The 20,265-nt window shown below is 40.2% G+C and overlaps 1 protein-coding gene across 1 annotated transcript; it reads left to right on the plus strand.

Moving 5' to 3' along the window:
- Positions 1–5,422: 5,422 nt before the first annotated feature.
- Positions 5,423–19,432, plus strand: GPR37 (G protein-coupled receptor 37). Its single transcript, XM_035310280.1, has 2 exons — positions 5,423–6,415; positions 17,616–19,432. The coding sequence occupies exons 1-2, from the start codon at positions 5,762–5,764 to the stop codon at positions 18,432–18,434; spliced, it is 1,473 nt and encodes a 490-aa protein (XP_035166171.1). The 5' UTR covers positions 5,423–5,761; the 3' UTR covers positions 18,435–19,432.
- The last annotated feature ends 833 nt before the right edge of the window (positions 19,433–20,265 follow it).

Consider the following 20,265-nt stretch of genomic DNA (forward strand, 5'->3'; position numbering starts at 1 on the left):
TTTTTTTTCCCCGAGCCTTCTTGACTCCTGTACCGCTTCCCCTTGCTTTCTTCATTTGTCTTTATAGCTGTACTGGCTGTTCAACGCCAACACATTGATGTAATTCAACTGCCTCTGCCACCCTGCGACATACATACTCCTCGACCCCACCACCAGCTGCCACATGCACACTGCCTATCATGCCTCCTTTTCTCTTACTCCAACCTGCATTCACACTGTACAATTCTTTATCCATTCTTTCTTCTCACTCTCTTGCTAATTAGCTAATGCAATCACTGCTACATCAGAACCATCAGAAGAATGGTCTCTGTGAAATGCACTGAAGACAAGGAAAAAAAAAAAAACCTAAATGAAGAAAATTATTTCACATGCTTGATAACGATGTGCCATCTCTACTGCCACCACTGTATGGGCTGGAATGCACACGATGGTGGAAGAAGCACTGGGCCATCTGGGCCATCCCAAGGACAGCAGTGTTTCCAAAACCTTTTGGGCCTGTGAACTCCACCTTCCTTGGAGTTTCCAGTTTGACTGGAAATGGTGGAGCTTTCATTTTTCCATTGGGTTTCCCAGACCAGCTCTGAAACATTTCTTATGGCTCCACACCTCTTTTTTAATTTATGGAGCACAGCTTAGAAGTCCACGCAATTCATGACTTTTAATTTCCTTTGAACTTCACGTTTATATTAAATAATAAACCAATGCAAATAGTGACTAACTAGAGTGATGTTCCTGATGATTAACTGTATCACAAGGGCAGAGTGACTTGAAGACATGAATACCAGGTTGTGGTTTTGAGAGCTTATGATTCCAATCCAAATGAGTTTAAATATTCAGACTTGGAGACAAAGAAAGCGAGGACAACCGTGGCCATTTTTCTGCATGAAGAAAGTAAAAAGACTGAAAAGAATAGGAAAATTCATTTTATATAAAGCAACTAGCAACACAAGCAAAAACTTCTATGAATTCTCTAGAATACAATAATCAAAAGAACTTCACTACGGTGGATATTGTAGAAAATAAGCTATATTGAAAGCTGACACCAGCTACTATTAAAAAAATAATAAATCTGTAAAGGTTCAACCTGTACTCATGACTTTTATCGCCTCTCTACATCTTTTGTCAAATGCAGAACAAAAATCTTGAATAAACTCTAAAAAATGAAAGTTTTTGTTCTGAAAAGAATTTCAATTTCTTAGCTAGGCCAAAAAAAAAAAAAAAAAAAAAAAAAAAGTAGTCTTCACATCTCACCTCTAGTACTGTGGATTACTGATCTTTTATCTGTTTGAATACTTCTTGTACAGAAACTTGTGAAGACAATCACAGGTAAAAGGGATGATGATAAACATGAGAGCCTGAAACAGAATGATTAGAAAGGAATAGCAATCTATACCCAAGAGTCATCATAAGTTTTCCTAAAGGACCTCAATAAATACAGAATCACACCAGTAATTACAAGAAATTCCCAATATTATCATTAAACTTTAAATTCCTTTTTGAATTTCAACTTCAAAGTTTTCAACATTTATTTACCATTACTGAGTCTGGTTTGGCCATATAAGTAACTGAGTTCAAGAACAAAAGCCTTTCATTGATTAGGGGATTTTGGTCTGTCTGAAATAAAAGTCCCAATGATACTGGATCACAGAAATAAATTATCTCTGAATACTGATGTTTCTGACAAAGTGATACACATCAAAACTCAGTGAGATGTAAGAGGTCAGTGTCAACAGATGAATTTATCAAAAGCAAGGAAAAGTTATCCTACTACATTTGCCCAAATGAGGAAGGAGAGTGTAGTGTAAGGCATCTGAGAATATTGTAGTTTAAAATGAAAGAACAAAAACTATTTCTGGTAATTTGCTCTTTGCCTTCTTCATTAATGAACTGTTGAATATGAACCCTGAGGGCTAAAAAGGGCAACACTAATCCCTTCTTGCTGCAGCTCAGTAACATATTCAGGCAAGGAGTATCATTTATTTTGTTAATGAGTATTGGAAGTGTCAAAAAAAACAACACCCCACACTGCAAGCATTGAACGCATATTGATTTCTTTATCATAGGTGAAATGTTGTAGAACACCAACAAAGAAGAATGAATGCTTGGAGACCTTTCAAATTCTTTTTTTTTTTTTTTCTTTTTTTTTAATGTAGGAACATATTTATCAGTTTTTTTATTATAGCTTTTGGCTGCAAAAACATCGCCAAATTTTAGTTTTAGTTCCCTCATCTAGCAGAGAAAAATATTGTTGTTGTTGTTTCTAATATGTTATAAATATAATTGTCTGCTTGTGGTTCATGAGACTATTTCTAGGCTGATGCATGAATTGGTAGAAAAATAGTCAAAACATTTATAACTGCTTCAGAAGAAGAGCACACGACGAGTCGTGAAAGCCTGACTGAACTGGAGGCAGCACCTCAATATGACAGAGCAGGAGCTTTATCTTAAAGGAATATCTTATCATAAGAAATAACTAACTGATCTGAAAGACACAGGACATATGCAAAAAAAAAAAAAAAAAAAAAATACAAGCAAGCAAACCAGAAATTATACTGATTGTAGCAATTTTTAATTAAATATTTGAGATCAAAGAAACTGGGAAAGCCAAACCTTCAGACACTAACTTGCAGCATCTCACAGGGCAGCAATAGTAAGCAGGGGATTATCATAACAGCAAAGTAATTCTTCTTAAAGCCATCAAAAGAGGACCTTTCTAGACTGGCAGAATTAAGTAATTATGGTAAAGTGCAGAGACAGTATGTCAATCTTAACTCTACACAAAACTATGCCTCAACAAGATAAGAAACCTCTAGGGAATATCATTCCTGTGACTCCCTTTTATGTAAATGTTTTAACAAGACAAAAGCCCAGAAGAACACTTCCATCACTCCTATATAAATACGACAAGATCTTCCATTTCAGGCAGGGTTATATGGCTACAGGCTACAAAACACAGATCTTTTTTTGCATGTGCTATTCTTTGTAACAATCCAAATACTTAATGAAGTAAGAGAAATGTGACAAAACAGTAAGCAGAGAACAATAATTTATGAGGCCTTTTTTGTGTTCAGAAATCAATTTTCTCTTATAAAGCAGATAGAATGCTGACACTGGAAAACCTGTGCAGGACTCAGTTCTTATCTCACCATTAAAGGATCAGTGACGTAAACCAAACACTGCTTAACCTTCTTCTTCAGGATCCATATTTCTTCCAGGAGTATGCAGAAGGGCAATATGTCTGCTAACTGCTGTCTGCTCCTTCCATATAAAAGCCAGAAGCAATATTCCTCAGTATCCTTTAAGAACAAGCACTGAATTTATCATATCTGTTTGTAATGCCCTTTGGGACTCTTCAGGAAGAAAGGCACAGTAAATGTAAGCTCATTATCATCATTAACTCCTTTTATACACCAGCTGAGCTCCAAAGAATCAAATGGGAGGAGAAAAAAAAAAAAAAAAAAGTAACATCTAGCATTCTGTTTTCCTGTTTTTTGTTGTTGTTGTTGTTGTTGTTGTTGTTGTTGCTTTTTTTTTTCTATTCATAAATATTTTTTTAATATGAAAAATATTATTTATTAGGAAGCCTAAAAATTAGCTTGACTATTTAACCACATGAGAAAACACTTACATTGCTAAGGAAGAATAGGAATAAAATTGCTTAACTTACAATAAGGAACATTCAGCACAGCAGTGCAAAATTTATTACACTTGTTCTTGTACGCTTAGAAACACCCTAAACTTCCCACAATTACACCCAGCTCCATGTGCGAGAGAACAGTTTCAGGAATAGAAAGACCTTTGTGTCCTGAGTGTTTTGTGCAACTGTCATACCCCTGTGGAATGGCATGACACCTGGGTTTGAATGGACAGGACTCACTAATTTTAGTCACAGAAAGGTCCATTTTTCCAACCAAAATAATTTTCCCTTCTAGGTTAGGAAGTGCGTGAATGGCATCTCTAGTCATCAATTTATACCACACATTCGACATTACTGAGGGACAAAGGATCTCAGGATGGCACTTTTCTCTCTCTGCTGATGGCAAGGTCAACCCAGGGAGTACTCTACCCAAAGCCTACCCTTCTGCCAGTTAGGTGACTTTGTAGCTGTGTCTGTACAAACAAGAACAAACAATTCATACGAAAAGATCCTTTTGACACTACAGTTTAACTCTACCCCACTGAGAAAAAGTGGCAGCAGTCTTGTCTCTTTTATTGTATCTGACAGGATGGCTTCAGTGTGTACATGAAGTGTATTTTCCACTATTGCAGATTCATGTGGTTTTCTTCGTTGATCATCAACACAAAAGGTCAGAGCACTAACATGCAAGCACATCCCACATGCTTGGGATCTAAAGACTTTAAAGAGCAGCCCACAAGAGAAGAGTTTAGAGGACTGTTATATCCACAGTCCTGATTTCAGGCCCTGAAATGCAGAGCTCTGACAGCATTGACTAACTTTGTGGTCTCTAAATCAAGTGGCTTAAGCTGGGAAAAAATAAATAATAATAATAAAAATATGAATGCTTCTCAAACTGCTCTATGGGGAACGTTTTAAACTTTTAAACCTGATGGGAATAAGCCACACAAAGCCTCTTAAAATAGAACCTAGAGTGACAGAGGATCCTTAAGGCTACTTACAACAAAATATTGTGTGTGTTCAAATTTGTTAAGCTATGAAGTCATCCGAATTAAACAAAAATCAGAGCAGCAAGAAGAAAGTGCTGCAAAGTTTACCAGACAGTACAAAAACAAGAAACATAACCATTTAAAAACGTGTGGAACAGGAAAGAAACACAGAGCATCCTCTCCAGGCACTGAAAATATCCGGGGCCGCTTCTGATGCCATTCAGCCGCGGGGGTGATGTTTCCAGCACCGTCTCCATCACTGGCAACCCCTGAGCTCGGTTCCCCGGGGGGAAAGCCGCTCTCTGCCCCACAGCAAGATGCTCTCCGGGGATCAGAAGCCTGCTGCCTTCCCGAGGGTTCCCCTCCTTGCCCCCCTTAGGTCCCGTTGTCCCCCTGTGGCCGGACCGGACCCGCAGCACCGCCGGGCGGCGCTTGAGCACTGCGGGATCGCCGCGCCCGCATCCCCGGCAGCCGAGCCGGGCTGAACCGAGCCGAACCGAGCCGGGCAGAGCTTGGCCAGACGGGAGCTGCTGCCAGGTGGGAGCATCCCAAGGGGCCTCTCTCCCGGCTGTGCCCCCCCTCCCCCCCGGGACCCGGCACCACTGACAGCAACTTCTCCGCCGTGAGAACGTTTGCGTGATTTATCGCGGCCGGAGTTTTGCGAAGCCGCTGAACAGCCCGAGCCCCGTGCAGCAACCTGTTTCTCACCCCCCTACCCCTACCCCTACCCCCCCCCCGCGAGGCTGCCGGAGGAGGAGGAATTAGCGCTAGCGATTACCCGGGGAGAGGGGAGGTGTCTCCCACCGGAGACCTCTCCTCGCCAATGGAGCCGGCGGCTGCCCGCAGCGGCAGCAGGCTGTAAAGAGGCGGCACGGGGCGAGGAGGCAGCGGTCCCGGGAAAGGGCGGAGCGCCGGGGGGGGTCCTCCCGGCTCCGCAGCCGCTACATTATTAACTCGGCGCGGCGGAGACGGCGCCACAACTTTCCGGCTCTGCCCCGGGAGGCGGCGAACAGAGAGCATCCCGCAGCCGGGCGGCGATGCGGGCTGCCCCCAGCCCCGCTCAGCGGGGGGGCCGCCTCCTCTGAAAGGCGAACGGGCTTTCCCCCCACCCCCCCCCCCCACCCCTTCCCCGGCCATGCGGCCCCTCGGCACTCCCCTCGCCCTGCTGCTGTGCCAGGTGCTGGGCTCATGGGCCGCCTGCGCCCTGCTCCCCGCCGCGGGCTCTGGGCTGCAAGAAAATCTTAATCGCCCCCCATCTCCGCCGGCCACGGAGCCCCCCGGTCCTGGAAGCCCGGCGGCCGCTGCTCTCCGAGGGCGCGGAGCCCCCCCGGCGGGGCCTGGGAGCACCTGCGGGGCTGCGGGGCCCGGGCGGAGGCGGGCGCGGAGCAGCGGGGCCGGCCTGGGGGCGACGGGGGGCCCCCGATGGCTGCCCCTGAACGGCTCGGGCCGAGGAGGAGAGGGGGGCGCGGGGGGTCGAGGTAACGGCACCGGGCGCCGCGCCCGGCTCCGCAACCCCTTCTACCCGCTGACCGAGGAGTCGTACGGAGCCTACGCCGTGATGTGCCTCTCCGTGGTGATCTTCGGCATCGGCATCATGGGCAACATGGCAGTGATGTGCATCGTCTGCCACAACTACTACATGCGGAGCATCTCCAACTCCCTGCTGGCCAACCTGGCCTTCTGGGACTTCCTCATCGTCTTCTTCTGCCTGCCGCTGGTCATCTTCCAGGAGCTCACCAAGAAGTGGCTCCTAGAAGACTTCTCCTGCAAAATCGTCCCATACATCGAGGTAATGGCGGTGGGCGGTTGTGCGTGGGCCTGGCTGCCTCTGCAAAGCCCCCTGGGTACCCCTTCTGTGCCTCCCTCATTGCTCCCTGCCCGGTTTGGGTTTCCCGGGCACTGCTGGTGGAGAGCCCTGCAGGGACTCCACCAGCTTCAGGCCAGCTCGGGTCCAGCAGCATCGGGATTCCCACAGCCTCAAACTGAGAGCATCTAGCTCTTCCACTCGTGCAAGCTCTGCCGAAGTTTCACTCCTCCCAGTCATCCTGAAAGGCAAAGAATCCACTCAAAATTTGATTTCAAGTGTGGTATTTTTTTCTTTCTTTTCCCTTTTCTCTAAAGTGAAGCGATTCAGGAAAGCAGGAGGGGGGACTTGGCATAGGTTGTAAGCAGGTGATTGCAAAAATGAGCATCAATGTGATATATGTGTTTTTAATTTATAATTCAGTATTCAAATCTCACAGTTATTTACTTGGTTTATCCTTAAAAAATGACCCCAGTTCCATTTAAATCACAGCTTCTTGGCAATTATTCAGAGACTGTCAAAGAAGCTGTCAGCCAGCTGGCTGGGGTCCTGCCGGCAGCGTTTAGGTTGTCTGCTTTATTTATTTACTGGAACTGAATGGAAAGGCTTGGTGGTGCTGGGGTGGTAGCCCATAATGCTGGCTAGCTCTGCCAGCATTCCCAAAGCCTTCTGCTCAGCTTTATTCTGTAACTGAAAGCTGAGCAAATAACTGTTGATTCTCTTATCCTAAGAATTATCTATTAGGGGTGGAGGGGTGGGGTATTATCTTGTCAAGGCACAGAATATCAGTTTCCATAGCACATTGGTACAAATGCCAACTGGTATTTTCAATAAGGTCTTTAGAAAGATGTATGAGGTGTGTAACCACTACCTTGCCATTATTTCTTTCATGTGTGATACACTTTATCACTCGTGATATTGGTCAAAGGGAGGAGCTGTGCTACACTTACAAGAATTCAAGACCAATAGTATAACACTTCTCCTGATTTGAAAAACTCAGAGTATACTTAATTTGTGTTTGGAAAGAAATGGAAGAAGGAATATTGTTGAGAATACTCACTGATAATAGCCTTGGCTAGGTGCTTTTAAATTTTCTGAATTCAGTTCTGGTGATACTGTATTATCCAACAAAATAAATAAATAGTGTTTCAGTTAAAGGGTAACCATTTCAATGGACATATCTAGCGTAGTTTAAGTATTTCAGCATTTTCCTCTAGTGACATTTCACACTTCCTAACCTTTTTTGGTGCATCCAGATACAAAATAGGAGTAATTCTTCATAATAATGATTCTAATTAAAGGTCAATAAGTGAAATGATTTGCATGGCCGTACCATGTTTTCAAAATTAGTTCCTTATGCTGCTCAGCTTTGGGCAATAAAGACTTTGCTACTTCATGACTGGAAGAAAAATGCACAAAGTTTCATATTATAATGAAGTTATTACTAACTTAAATGCGTAAGAAACAGATATAATCTTCTAGAATCACATAAACATGTTTTATTTTCATGTTGCCAGTCTGTAAATATTTTAGCCTTGTCAAAAAGGGACATGTTGTCAGAGCGTGTGTATACTGGGCAGTCCTGGATTTTACACTTTCATCACTGAATTTAACTGAAAGAAGCTTAGCTGACATGTAGTAACCAAAATTCAAAACTGTAATCCTGTAACCCCCCTTTATACTTTAAGGACAGCTTATTTTTTCACTTTAAAGTTCATCAGTTGAACCTTTTTTCAAGAACTGGCACCACTCTAATCACAATGGACCAACAGAATGGTGCCTGTCTTATCTTGAGTTATCATTGGGGTCTAAAAGTGAAGAATTCTCTTCTTTCCTGGGGAAATTTAATTGATTTGTGTCTGAAGTACACATCTGAAGAGAGATAGCCGTGGGGGATACCATGTTGCTCCCAGAATTGTATACTTTTCACTCAAAAGGTATTAAATATAATGCTCATGAATGTACAGTATATTAATCACCCATTAACTACCCTACTCATTAATATAAAGTATATTCATCACCCGGGGAGCAGTAAATTAAAGGCTGGATTTCCCCCTCTTTGTAAGAGCTGTAGGCATGAGTGACACATATTGAGCACCAATACTGAATTGTGCCTCCCAGCTTTCCTTGAGCTTGGTGAGAAGGGCTCTCTCCTGGAAATCAGAATTTGACCCTGCTGAGACAGAGGAGGGAGTTAGAGAAAAAGTTTGCCACTTTCCGAGTGTAGTGCTAACCTCACGGGTGTTATCCAGCGACACTGACACCACCAGGAACACTGAGGATGTGGAACCTGTCACAGAATCTGCCCCATGAGCCAATGCTCTGTGCTCTTGCAAGGGTTATTCACAGCAGTGAGTAGTGTGCTCATCTAACACCTGAATGACACTGCTTTCTTCCTTGTAATTCACCTGAGCAGCTCATCCCCTTCTCACACAAGAGAGAAGAATAAGTCTTAGCTCCTTGCAAAGCTGTAGATAGCTACCTTCAGGAGCGGTTTCCAGACCTTCATGGAATAGAAACAGAAACATTGTCCTGAATAATTTTACCTGTTACAAATTTTAACCTGTTGTCACTGTTTTCTATAAGTTTACTCCATGGTTTGTTCTTTAGGTATCTCTGTTTCATGCTCTGCACCACATTCTTGCATGCCAACTCTCTTTATATGCTGTTTAGGGACCTGCATGTCTCACCCAGAGCTGTAGATCCAGATATATCATCTCACTTTCAAGCATCAAGGAACCTTATTGGCCTGAGCTTTCTTGTCATACTAACCTGTACTCTGAGAACTGCACAGGACTAGGGAGTGGGCAACATCTGAGTATCCAGAGGAACTGATGTAGTGATCACATCTTTAACGTAACTCAAGCCTGCTCTGCTTTACGCTCAAAGGCTTCAAGTAATCCAAATAAGGAACCTTGAGCTTTCTTCCTTTAGTCTCCTGTGGCCAATTGTTTTTTATTTGTGCTGTTTAATGGGTATTGTGCAGAATTTCAACAGAGCATCTGTTGCCAGTGATAACACATATGCACACACTCTGGGGAAAATGTTTTATGATACCTTCAAGTACGTTTGAATAGGTAAATGTTGAGCTTCCAGTAGTGGAAAATCTTTACAGTATTTATTTAAAGATTAATTTTCCCATACCTAGTAAAGATATTCTGTGATCAAGTATATTAAGCAGACATTTCAGTCACATATTGTAGCACAGTTTGGTCGCTTGTACCTACCTTGTAAAACTGTCATTGTTCCACTTGCATATGGAATGCTGTACACATGACCAAGGAAGAAACTGAGTGAATTTATTCTCCTGTGGATGAAATTATCTCCACCAAGAACTTTGCTAGACTATGGTGATAGCACTGTCCTGGCAGAGTAGATCTGAAGTTCACTCACTGAGAAGGGAATTGGAACAAATTGAGGCAACTACTTACCCATACGGATGTTTGGGGATGTACTTCTCCTTTGCAATTTTAGTCCTCTGCTCAGTTCTTCAGATTTTGCTACTTTTCTGCAGATGGTTTAGAAGTTTAGCTTTGGGCAACCATGTCTGAAGTGTTTATCTGCATGCCGTGTCTGTGTGTATGTTGCTTTCCATATACTTTTGTCAACATTGCTCAGGATCAGGAGATACAGGGTAAACAATGATACAAAAAAACAATGGCTTTGGCTAATTATCTTTCCACAGGACCTGCAGCTCCTTGTTTAAGCATACCCAGTCTTTTCAGAAAAAGAACTAGGAAAAAAAATACAGAAAAGTATAAAAAAAAAAAATAAAAAAAGACAACATAGTTTCTGTTCACCTACTTATAGATTTACGGTTTGCATTTTTCTCAACTCTAAATTATGCCTGAGTAGAAAGAAGTGTTGATATAGACAAACAGCTTTACTATGCTTCTAAATATTTTGCAGCTATTAAACACAACAGTCCTGTGAAGTTGCTTTTTGTTTATTTATTTATTTTAATGTTGGAAGCCAATAGTGAAGAGGTTAAGTAAGTTGCTTAAAGCTTGGAGCAGCTTGCTAAGATGACAAATGGATTGTGTCAACTGGGACTACAAGCTGTCTTTCAGGCTTTAAAAAGCAGCTATTTTTGAATTGTGTGCATTCTGCTCTTAGAGGTTACACTAGGAACTTGATGAGTTTGGGGGCAGTAGTTGGAAGTAGACATCACTTTCTATGTTGGCAGACTGGGACAAGATACCTATGAGGGAATAAAGATTTAGAACTGGGGAAGGGTTTGGAAAAAGGGCTAAAAAAAAAGGGGGGGGGGGCTAATTTTGCAGAGGCTAATTTATGGTCTCGTGCAGTCCAGAATGAGAAAAGTCCAGAGCAGAAAATTTCCAAGTCCAGTCATGGTAGTCAGCTGTGCACTCAGAGTTAACAATCATGAGGTCTCCTGCCTTTTTCACATACCCCTCACCAAAAAAAAAAAAAAAAAAAAAAGAGAGAGAGAGAGAGGGAGAAAGAGAAAGTTTGAGATGCCTTAATGTAGACCATATTGTGCTTAAGAGACTGGCCTGACTCCGGAGCAAGCTGACTGTGGAAATCGCTGAAATCCGGTGCCTAGTCTCTACTTATGCTTTTAGTAGTCAGTCTGTGGCATCACCCTGGTCTGGTAGGTAACTTCCATCTCAGGAAACCTATCACAATTATTATATTAGTATTCTTAGTGGAAAGTGTAAGGATTGATTTGTTTTGGTCTGGAATATGATTTTTTTTTTTTCTTTTTTTTTCTTTTATTTTTTTTTTCTTGGAGCTGTCTGACCCTTCCAGGGCAATTTTGAGGTAAGGCTGTTTCTTCTTTCTCTCTTTTACTTGGTAGGGGCAAGTGAGCAGCACAATAGAAATGGCTATTCTGTGCCTGTTCCAAAGCTGTCAGATGATATCCTTATTTTAAGTTTCACTTTAGCAAAGGCAGTATATATTTTTATGGGATGTTTTAAAAGCTATGTATTACCTGTCTTGTCTGAGTCATTTGTTGTGCTCTATCTTCTTTATGTCTCTTCTTTAACTTTAGTCACAGTTAGACTCCTGAACTTCCAGAAAGTCCTCTGGATTATAGACAAAGTTCTTCAGATAAATTTGCAATTTCAAAGCTTCATACTGGAAGTTTCCTAGGGCAATGGCTGTATGTGTCTTTTACTGAGCAAAATACCTTCAGTACTTGTCACACAATAGATATATATTTTTTTAAAAAAACAGAAGTGCTAATATGTTTCTTCCCTTTAGGTATTAACAGCATAGTAGCTGCCGTGTTTGCTGTTCTGTCAATCTTTCTTTCCCCTGCAAACCCTTAAGGGACTATAAATTGTCCATAAAAGAAATTGCTTTTGGCTTAAACTTTGGCATTTCAGCATGGAAATGAATTTGTGTCAGACTAGGTTTAAAATTAGGTCAGTAATATTTAAGTTACATATGTGCAGAGAGAATAAAGCAACATCTGCCATCCCAGCACCATTGACTCTAGTATGAGCACAGGACTGTAATTTCTCCATATGACCAGATTTTTCCAACAAAGAAGAAAGAGGCAGATTTTTAGCAATAGTTCCACATTAATATTAAGAGTTACTGCAGGATTCACTTGTTTAGAGTGATGAGATTGTGATCCTTAGTGGAGAACAGCGCTCATTTTTTTCTTAAAGTAAAAAGAAAATAAATAAATTTAGTAGTAAGATGTCGTGGTAGATTTCAAATAGGAAAATGGACAAAAATTAAAGCTCTTTGTGTTCTGTGATTTTCCAGTTTTCTGAATAAACATGTCTTGTACTATAATGAGTAGTTCCAGTGCCCTGATAATCTGGTTGACTTTTGCTTCAAACAGAATGCAAGAACTGTTCTTAGCAGTTAATTTTGAACATTCTTACTCTTACAATATATAGAAGGATAGGAAACACACAGAGCATATGTGCTTTATATCTCCCTGATATGAATGTTAAAAGTACTACAAAGGAAACAGCTGTATTGTACCCATTGTTCTGTGTGTGTGGAACATCTCCATGATAGTATTTTCCTGCATTACCATCTAGCTTTTCAGATAGTTACGCCACCTTAACTATCTTTAGGTATCTTTTCCTCCAGGATGCCTAAGCTAAATGCTAATGTCAGAGAGGTACCCCAGCCCCAGTACTCCTTAGTTCCTGGATTACTCTGCCAAACCACATCAGTATTTTAACTAGCTGAGTGACCATTCCCTATTTTTAAAACAAAAAGTAATGAATATTTCATAGAATTTAATGTAAGAAGTATAAAGATATTATATTTATGGCTTTTTTTTCTTTTTTGTAGTAGTAGTAGTAGTAGTAATGATTGTCATTCTTGGTGTTATGTGTCTTTTTTGTTTGTTTGTTTGTTTTCCTAAATGAAGAAACAAAACCCAGAAATCTAAATTATAGTAAAAAAATAAATATTTGTTTGCAATAGGATAGCCTTTTATTTTTTGTTAGCCCAGTCTTATTACTGGACTTTCTACTCTAAGTGTAGAGTAGCACAAGACAAATATTTCAGTCTGTACTAGCTTTGTTTATCTTATGTAAAACTGAAAATTGGAAGAGTCACTGTGGTTTGTTGCATTAACATGTCCTAAAGCTATGAAATTTGGTGTGGATATAGAACAGCAATAATAAGACCATAGGCTGTAATGATTCAGGGAACATATATATATATATGACAGAAATGGGTAGAAAGAATTAGGGGGGTGTTACAGAGAGCTCAGAGACATTTGGGCTAGTGGTAGTTATCAAACTTTTCTGTAGTTTAGCTTTCCTGTTTCCTACAGGGAAATGTTTAGATACTCTTCCTATCTTGTAACAAAGAAAATCCAGTTCAGCTGGTAGAAGAAGATACTTCTTTACATCTCTCCTTATTCTGACTTTCCCCTCACTTTTCCATCAGAAGGTGTGCTCCACAACATCATGCTTTGGGTGATTAATGGTACCTTTCATTTTCTTGAGTTGCTCATGGCTGGTTGATATATTCTGCAATATTCATTGTCTTTCAGCTTAAGCAACATTTACATCTCAACATAGACTTATTTGTAGACAGCAGCAATATCATTTCTTGGTCTTCATCTTGCTGGACTGAGTGACCCAACCTCACTTTTTCATTAACTCACAGAATTGGTTTTTCATTGACTTTTTCACCTGTCACCTTTTGCTGGTCTTTCTGTGTTTTTTTTTTTTTTTTTTTTTTTTTGTAGTTTTGTTTTTCTTTTTGTTTTCATTCCCTTGATCTTGCCGAACAGGTATTAGTGTTTGAGAATTCAGTCTTATTTACACTGATGTTACTTACCCTACTAAGCCTGCTCTGCTTCCCTGGCTAGCTGGAGGCTCTGCTCCTAGAGGCTGGGGCCAAGCACTGTGGGACCACAGCCAGGAGGAGAAGTAGGACAGGCTAGGGAAGGCCTGGGAACATTTTGGTAATTGTTAAAGCTCATGAAAGGGGAACAGCTATATTGGAGGGATGAAGAGGTGAACTGATGCAATTAAGCTGAGCATTTCATGAGTTACTGTTGCTTTCTGTGGCCTTAGTTCCCCAGATAAGTTTTGACACAGTTAACTAACAGCTGATGAGCTAATGCTGAAGGTTTACACAGTGTCTTGAAGGAACACCACTGTGCCCAGTAACATCCTTGTCAATTCTTTTAAAGGAGCAACAGTATTAAGAGACTCTCTTGTAACTACGCCTTCTTTTGTATGTCTATGCAGGTAAGCCCTTACATAGCTGTTCTCTGTCCAGCTCAGTTGAGGTTACTTCCCACCCACCTGCTCCAAGTAGATTAATGGTCTTTCAGTTAGATATCTGGGTCTTTCTGATATCATCTGGTACGAGAAAAATGTAAACTGGTGTCACCCCAATGTTTAGAGGCTGAAGGAGACTCTTCTCTGGGGAACATATGGAAATACATCAGACAACTAAGTGATCATCAAAAACTACCGAGCCTTATTCACCCTTGCCTTGCCTCATTTCCCGCTAGGTTGTTGGAATTGAGGGCAACTGTGTATCAGCAACTCAGCTGTTAAAACAAAAAGAGCACCATTAAACTACATGCAGCTACACACTACTTCAAGATGTAATAATTTGTCCTTTATCTACTCGCAATTGTTCTGTGCTTATACCAGAGCAATGAAACAGATAAAACAGGGAAACTTCTCTGCCTCCTTTCACATTTTCATCTTAACCCTAATTCTTAGCATGGTTGGTACGAAGAAACACCCACAAACTGGAATTGTATGTACATGCAGAATGCATATCCCAGTTCCTGCCCACATAGTTTATGAGCAGCACCCATTGATTTTGTGGGCTATTACTCATACTCTACAATGTGGGGGAAATAAAGGAGGGCAAATAGTCATACCCTTGAATTGCTACCCTGCCTTTAAACAAGTCAGCAGGAATAAATCCCTGTTCATCTGCTTGGAAGTGTTTTTCTGCTTGGTTGTTTTTTGTAGGCTTTTCCATGGCATCACTAACTTCATTAATCTACAGAAAATAGGAAACCATTGCCTGTTCCAGAGAAGCACTAGCTTTTTTAATATTGCTTGATCAGTGAATCCATGGGAGAATTTTCAAAGCTGACTTCTACTGTTCTTAGTTGTTTCCTCTTGCTCTATTTCACTGTCTCAAGCCTCCAAGTTGCTGGTCAATTAATATGACAGGAGCCCCGTAGGTTACGTTTGTTCGTGGTAGACATGTCTTCTTTCATTAGACCAGCCTTAACAGCTGCAGAGTTTTAATGTCTTAGCTACTGTATAACAGCCTGTTTGTAATGGAGTGCTAAAACAATAAAAGTGTGTGTGTGCTGGGGAACAGGGGGGAGATGCTCACATTGCCTCATTAGAACAAGAGCTGAGAAGGAAAACATTAATGTACAAAACCTCAGATTTTCTTCTGTTCTGCTGACTTTTATTTCAATCCCTATTCAATTCTGAGTCTCAATGATTTCCCTGTCTCCTGTAATTGTAGAGAACTCAGTCCCGACCCTTTTGTTATTCAAGTTGGATGTTCTGGCTAAAGGTTTTGCTGGCACTCTAAGGAATTTGAAGACTGCACACACACACTGAAATGTTTTGCAAACAAAGTCACTGGTCTTATATTTAGAAATTTGACTCTCAGCAGTGATACATGGAAATTCTTTCATTTGCTAATGCTATCACTGTTCATTAAGATTTTCCTATAACTGTAATGTCTTTAGCTGTTTTTATGTTTTACTGATATTTACCAAGCTTTCTTTGAATGTTGTCCAAAATTTTAACTCCCTAAATCGATAGGTTTGCCTATTAAAAATGTTTACAGTACTGCTTTGTCACCATTAGTTATTCCTGCCATTGCAGGTTAATTAATAAAAGATTACATTTCATCTTTTAGGAAGCTGTTTCAAAAAATTACCCAACTAAGGCAGTGCCTGACAATTGTAATCCCAAATGCTTAATATTGTTCAGTGACATTCAATTTTAGCAATCTGATATGGCCATTAAATATAGAAGGCCAAAATTAATGATGAGTTTATATATTTGTGCATGATTGTACTGTCTGTCTTTGTAGAACTTTATACAACAGATGCATAATCAGGAATAATTCAAAATTATGTTGGAAATTGGAGTTTATTTTGAAATGTACCAATATGAAACTTAAGTAAGCATCAAATTTGAGTAAGCAAAAATTATAGCAAACTGCCTAATGTTACCCTAGATTTCCCAGTTAATTGCACAGATGTGTGGCTTACGCATGATAAAAGTAAGCATTCTTTAAATTTATTAGGAATATTATTTAACAGTTTCTTGTCTTTTGCTTCAACACATTTCCAGCATAACAAAAGCATACAAACCCAGGAAAATAAACGAATTAGAATGCAACAGAGCGCCTAATCTTTCTCTGATTGAAGTTAATGGGAGTTCTGCTTTGAATTTGAACTGAACTTGAATTTAATGGAAATAGGATTAGGCCAAAATGTATATAGTCTTCTTGTAAATTTGTTTTTAGGAAATTTAATTATAAACAGGATAAAATGATAGGAAATTATATTTCATGACAGTACGAGATTTCTACTCATGCATAGAATTATGTTTATTAAAGCTAGAAGACACACGCATTGTTCTGTACTTGCTCCTTACAGTATATAATTGAGAGCTCTGTCCAACCCATCTTTAAATCATATAAACATCAGAAATTCTGCCATTTTTCCTGGCCTGGAATATATTCTTGCACCGGATGTCTACTATAAAATTTGGCCTAGATTTCCTGAAAAATTTTCTAGGTGAAATGTTGAAGATAAATTATTAAAGCCTAAGTACTATAGATAAGATTGGTTTTGTACAGGTTTTGGAAGTCTGAAGATTTCAAATATCATCTCTTAGAACTCAGATTCTGGGATGGCTTTATGTACCTATAATCCAAATTTCACTTAAGAGCCCAAGTCCACAACAACAGTTGTGGGGCCCTCTTCCATTCAGTGGATGCTTAATCCACAGTGTTTCTACACTTTGGAAATATTTAAGGTTTTGACATTATGATCCCATGCATGCTTGACAAACATGTGATGGGGGCATAACTTTGAAATTCTTCTGAAGGAGGATACCATCGTTCCCCTTTTGACTTTCATTTCAATCTCTATGGTGGGTTCTTTCTGAAAATTACCCCTCAGAAAAATGGAGGGAGGTTTAGTTTTGCATAACAGTCAGTTCTCCAATTTTTCTGTCACTCAAAGTTGCACAGATGTTTGCACAAGCTTCCATGACAGCATGACACCAAGCTGAAGTGATATTTGTAGGGAGAACAACAGAAGGATGTAATCTGGGATGCACGTGTGTAGCTCAGCAAACACTGGAAGCTAAGTCCTACCTGTGATGCTTTTTTGAGAGCTAGATTTAATGGGTACTTGGCATTATAAATTCATCTCTCTTTATGAAAGAGTATAACCTTCTTTCAGAGAAATCTCAGTGGTAACAGCCTTCATCCAATGTACAGGCAATGAATTACCTCTTCTGTCTGAGCAAGATCAGGCCTTCATCTTCCATCTCCAAGAAGACTGCCATTGGTGGTAGACCAGGGGGGTTTTGAAGGAACTGAAGTTCTTTTGCTCTCCAAGAAATAATGAGCTGTAGCCTTGTAGCTGTCCTTTATTTATTTATTTATTTATTTTTTCCAGGCAGCACCTGCATTAAATTGCATTTCCTTTTCTCCTTTGCAGGTAGCCTCTCTTGGAGTCACCACCTTCACACTGTGTGCCCTCTGCATTGATCGGTTCCGTGCTGCCACCAACGTGCAGATGTACTACGAGATGATTGAGAACTGCACCTCAACGACCGCCAAGCTGGCCGTCATATGGGTCGGGGCACTGTTGCTGGCACTGCCAGAGGTCGTGCTGCGCCAGCTGACGAAGGAGGACCCTGAATACAGCGGCAGCCCACCCGGGGAACGGTGCGTGGTGAAGATATCCACTGCACTACCCGACACCATTTACGTGTTAGCTCTTACATATGATGGGGCAAGACTCTGGTGGTACTTTGGCTGCTATTTTTGTTTGCCTACCCTTTTCACTATTACCTGCTCCCTGGTAACAGCAAGGAAAATCAGGAGGGCGGAAAAGGCTTGCACAAGAGGGAACAAGCGACAAATTCAGCTAGAAAGTCAGATGAACTGCACAGTGGTGGCTTTGACCATTTTATATGGGTTTTGCATCATTCCTGAAAACATCTGCAACATTGTGACTGCCTACATGTCCACAGGGGTCTCTCGGCAGACTATGGATCTCCTCCATCTCATTAGCCAGTTCCTTTTGTTCTTTAAGTCCTGTGTTACCCCAGTCCTCCTTTTCTGTCTCTGTAAACCTTTCAGCCGGGCCTTTATGGAGTGTTGCTGTTGCTGCTGTGATGAATGCATCCAGAAATCTTCAACAGTAACAAGTGATGATAATGACAATGAGTACACTACAGAACTGGAGCTCTCCCCTTTCAGCACCATCCGTCGTGAAATGTCTACCTTTGCCTCTGTGGGGACTCACTGTTAATTGACCTTAGGACTTTATTTTTTTTTTCTTTTTTTTTTTTTTTTTCTTCATATTTTATTTTTTAACTTCATATTTTCCTTCTGGAAGCAAAGTGTAAGAAAAAGAATTGATTATTGCAAACTACTCAGAATCCAATCTGCATATTAACAGCCATGCTTTGGAAAATAATTTCTGTTTGGTTATTAAAATGAAAGAAAAGGAGAGAAGGAGAGACAGTACTCAATTTTAAATCATGAGATTTTGTACGGTGCAAGGATATTATTGCTTAAGGAGGAAGATCCATATCAGTTCACTCTTATTTAATTCCATGATTTTTTATTTTTATTTTTTTTATTAACTGTAATGTGATTATATAGACATTGTGGGTTTTGCAGGATGTTTAATGTCAAAGATGTGATGGAAAGTATTTGAAGGTAGTTTTAATCCAATTACTGTACACTATTGTGAGAACTCTTGGACTTTGGAAAATTTATAAAGTAGCATAAAAATAAATGAGGTTTTATTCTTTAACTTCCTTGTCAATCTGCATTTAACAAGGATCACTTCTAAGTAGTATTAAATTCCTTTAATAAGTAAAAAAATCTTTACTTTGCATAAAATAATTTAAATAGCCATATTCGTGTACTTACCCTTGGAGACTATAATAGGGTGTTTAAGGAAGATGGTAATAATGACATTAGATTTACATGAGTGGATTTTAAATGTATATTATGAAGATCCAATGTGCCTCATTGAAACTTTCCTTCTTGACCTACAGGTATACAAAACTGAGTTATTTTGTACTTCTTAAAAAGAAAGATTTGCTTTCTCACTAAAATTTGTCTTGCGTGGTTTCAAAATCAAGTTTCTTTCCAATTTGTTAATGGTTTTACATTGGGGTTATGTCCTCAGTCTCTGTGTATATAACTTCTGCTGGCTTTGGTGGGAGTCCTGTTGCTGCAGAGGAAGGCTTTCTTTCACCAGAAGTTTGCCAACAATAAACGTGAGGGACTGCAAAATGTGGAGAGTGAATTCCTTTTTTAAGCTACAAACACACTTGGACACTTGGGGCTTGACCCAGAGCTCATTGCAGCCATTGGAAAGATTTCCATCAATTTCAGAGGGCTTTGGATCAGACTCACATCTATTTATTCTGGGATATGTAGCATGAATATTAATCACAGGGTCTCTGTATGTTGACTATAAATCATGTTGCTCCCACAGAGACTGCTATTCACTAGCAGCTCACAGCTCTGAAGCTGTTCTTGAGATCCACAGAGTGTTTTGCTGATGGTATCTTGCTGTCCACAGACTCATTAAAATGAGGGTATGTCAACACTGCAAGCAACAGTGCTGTGTAGTAAAATCTAAGGTTGTTATAAGCAAGCAGAGACTGGAAAGTGCTTATCCGTACCAGCATAGTTTATTTGCCCCACGTCTTGGCTGAAATAGACAGACTGTTCTTGGCAAGCAAGTTGGCTCATATTTATGCTGGGCAGCAGGCTGAAGAGTAGACACGCTAAGGAACAGAACTCATTATAATAATCTTATATTTTAATACTAACTAAATAAATAATAAAACTGCATTAGTACTTGCAATAGTAAAATCACAGGTATATGTCCTCTGAAATTAACAGTAACTAATAGTCTTACTTCCCAGTACCTGCCTCTAAATATGTTAAAGAACTTGCTGTAACTTCTGGAAAGTAGTCTATTTTATTTTTATTTGTAGATTTTGAAAATGCTTAATCTTTGTATCTGCTTGGGTAAGCAGTGTTTCCTCTTTTTCATTGCTGTTTTAACCTATATCAAATGCAACTGAAAAGCAGCATACTCTGAATCTGAATATAAA

The sequence above is a fragment of the Oxyura jamaicensis genome, chromosome 1, assembly GCF_011077185.1.
Source record: "Oxyura jamaicensis isolate SHBP4307 breed ruddy duck chromosome 1, BPBGC_Ojam_1.0, whole genome shotgun sequence".
Lineage (NCBI taxonomy): Eukaryota > Metazoa > Chordata > Aves > Anseriformes > Anatidae > Oxyura > Oxyura jamaicensis.

Excerpts from the sequence above, each read along its gene's own strand:
- GPR37 (XM_035310280.1), top strand. The coding sequence starts at position 5,762 with ATGCGGCCCCTCGGCACTCCCCTCGCCCTGCTGCTGTGCCAGGTGCTG. Across the intron at positions 6,416-17,615 it reads AAATCGTCCCATACATCGAG|GTAGCCTCTCTTGGAGTCAC; the intron begins GTAATGGCGGTG and ends TCTCCTTTGCAG.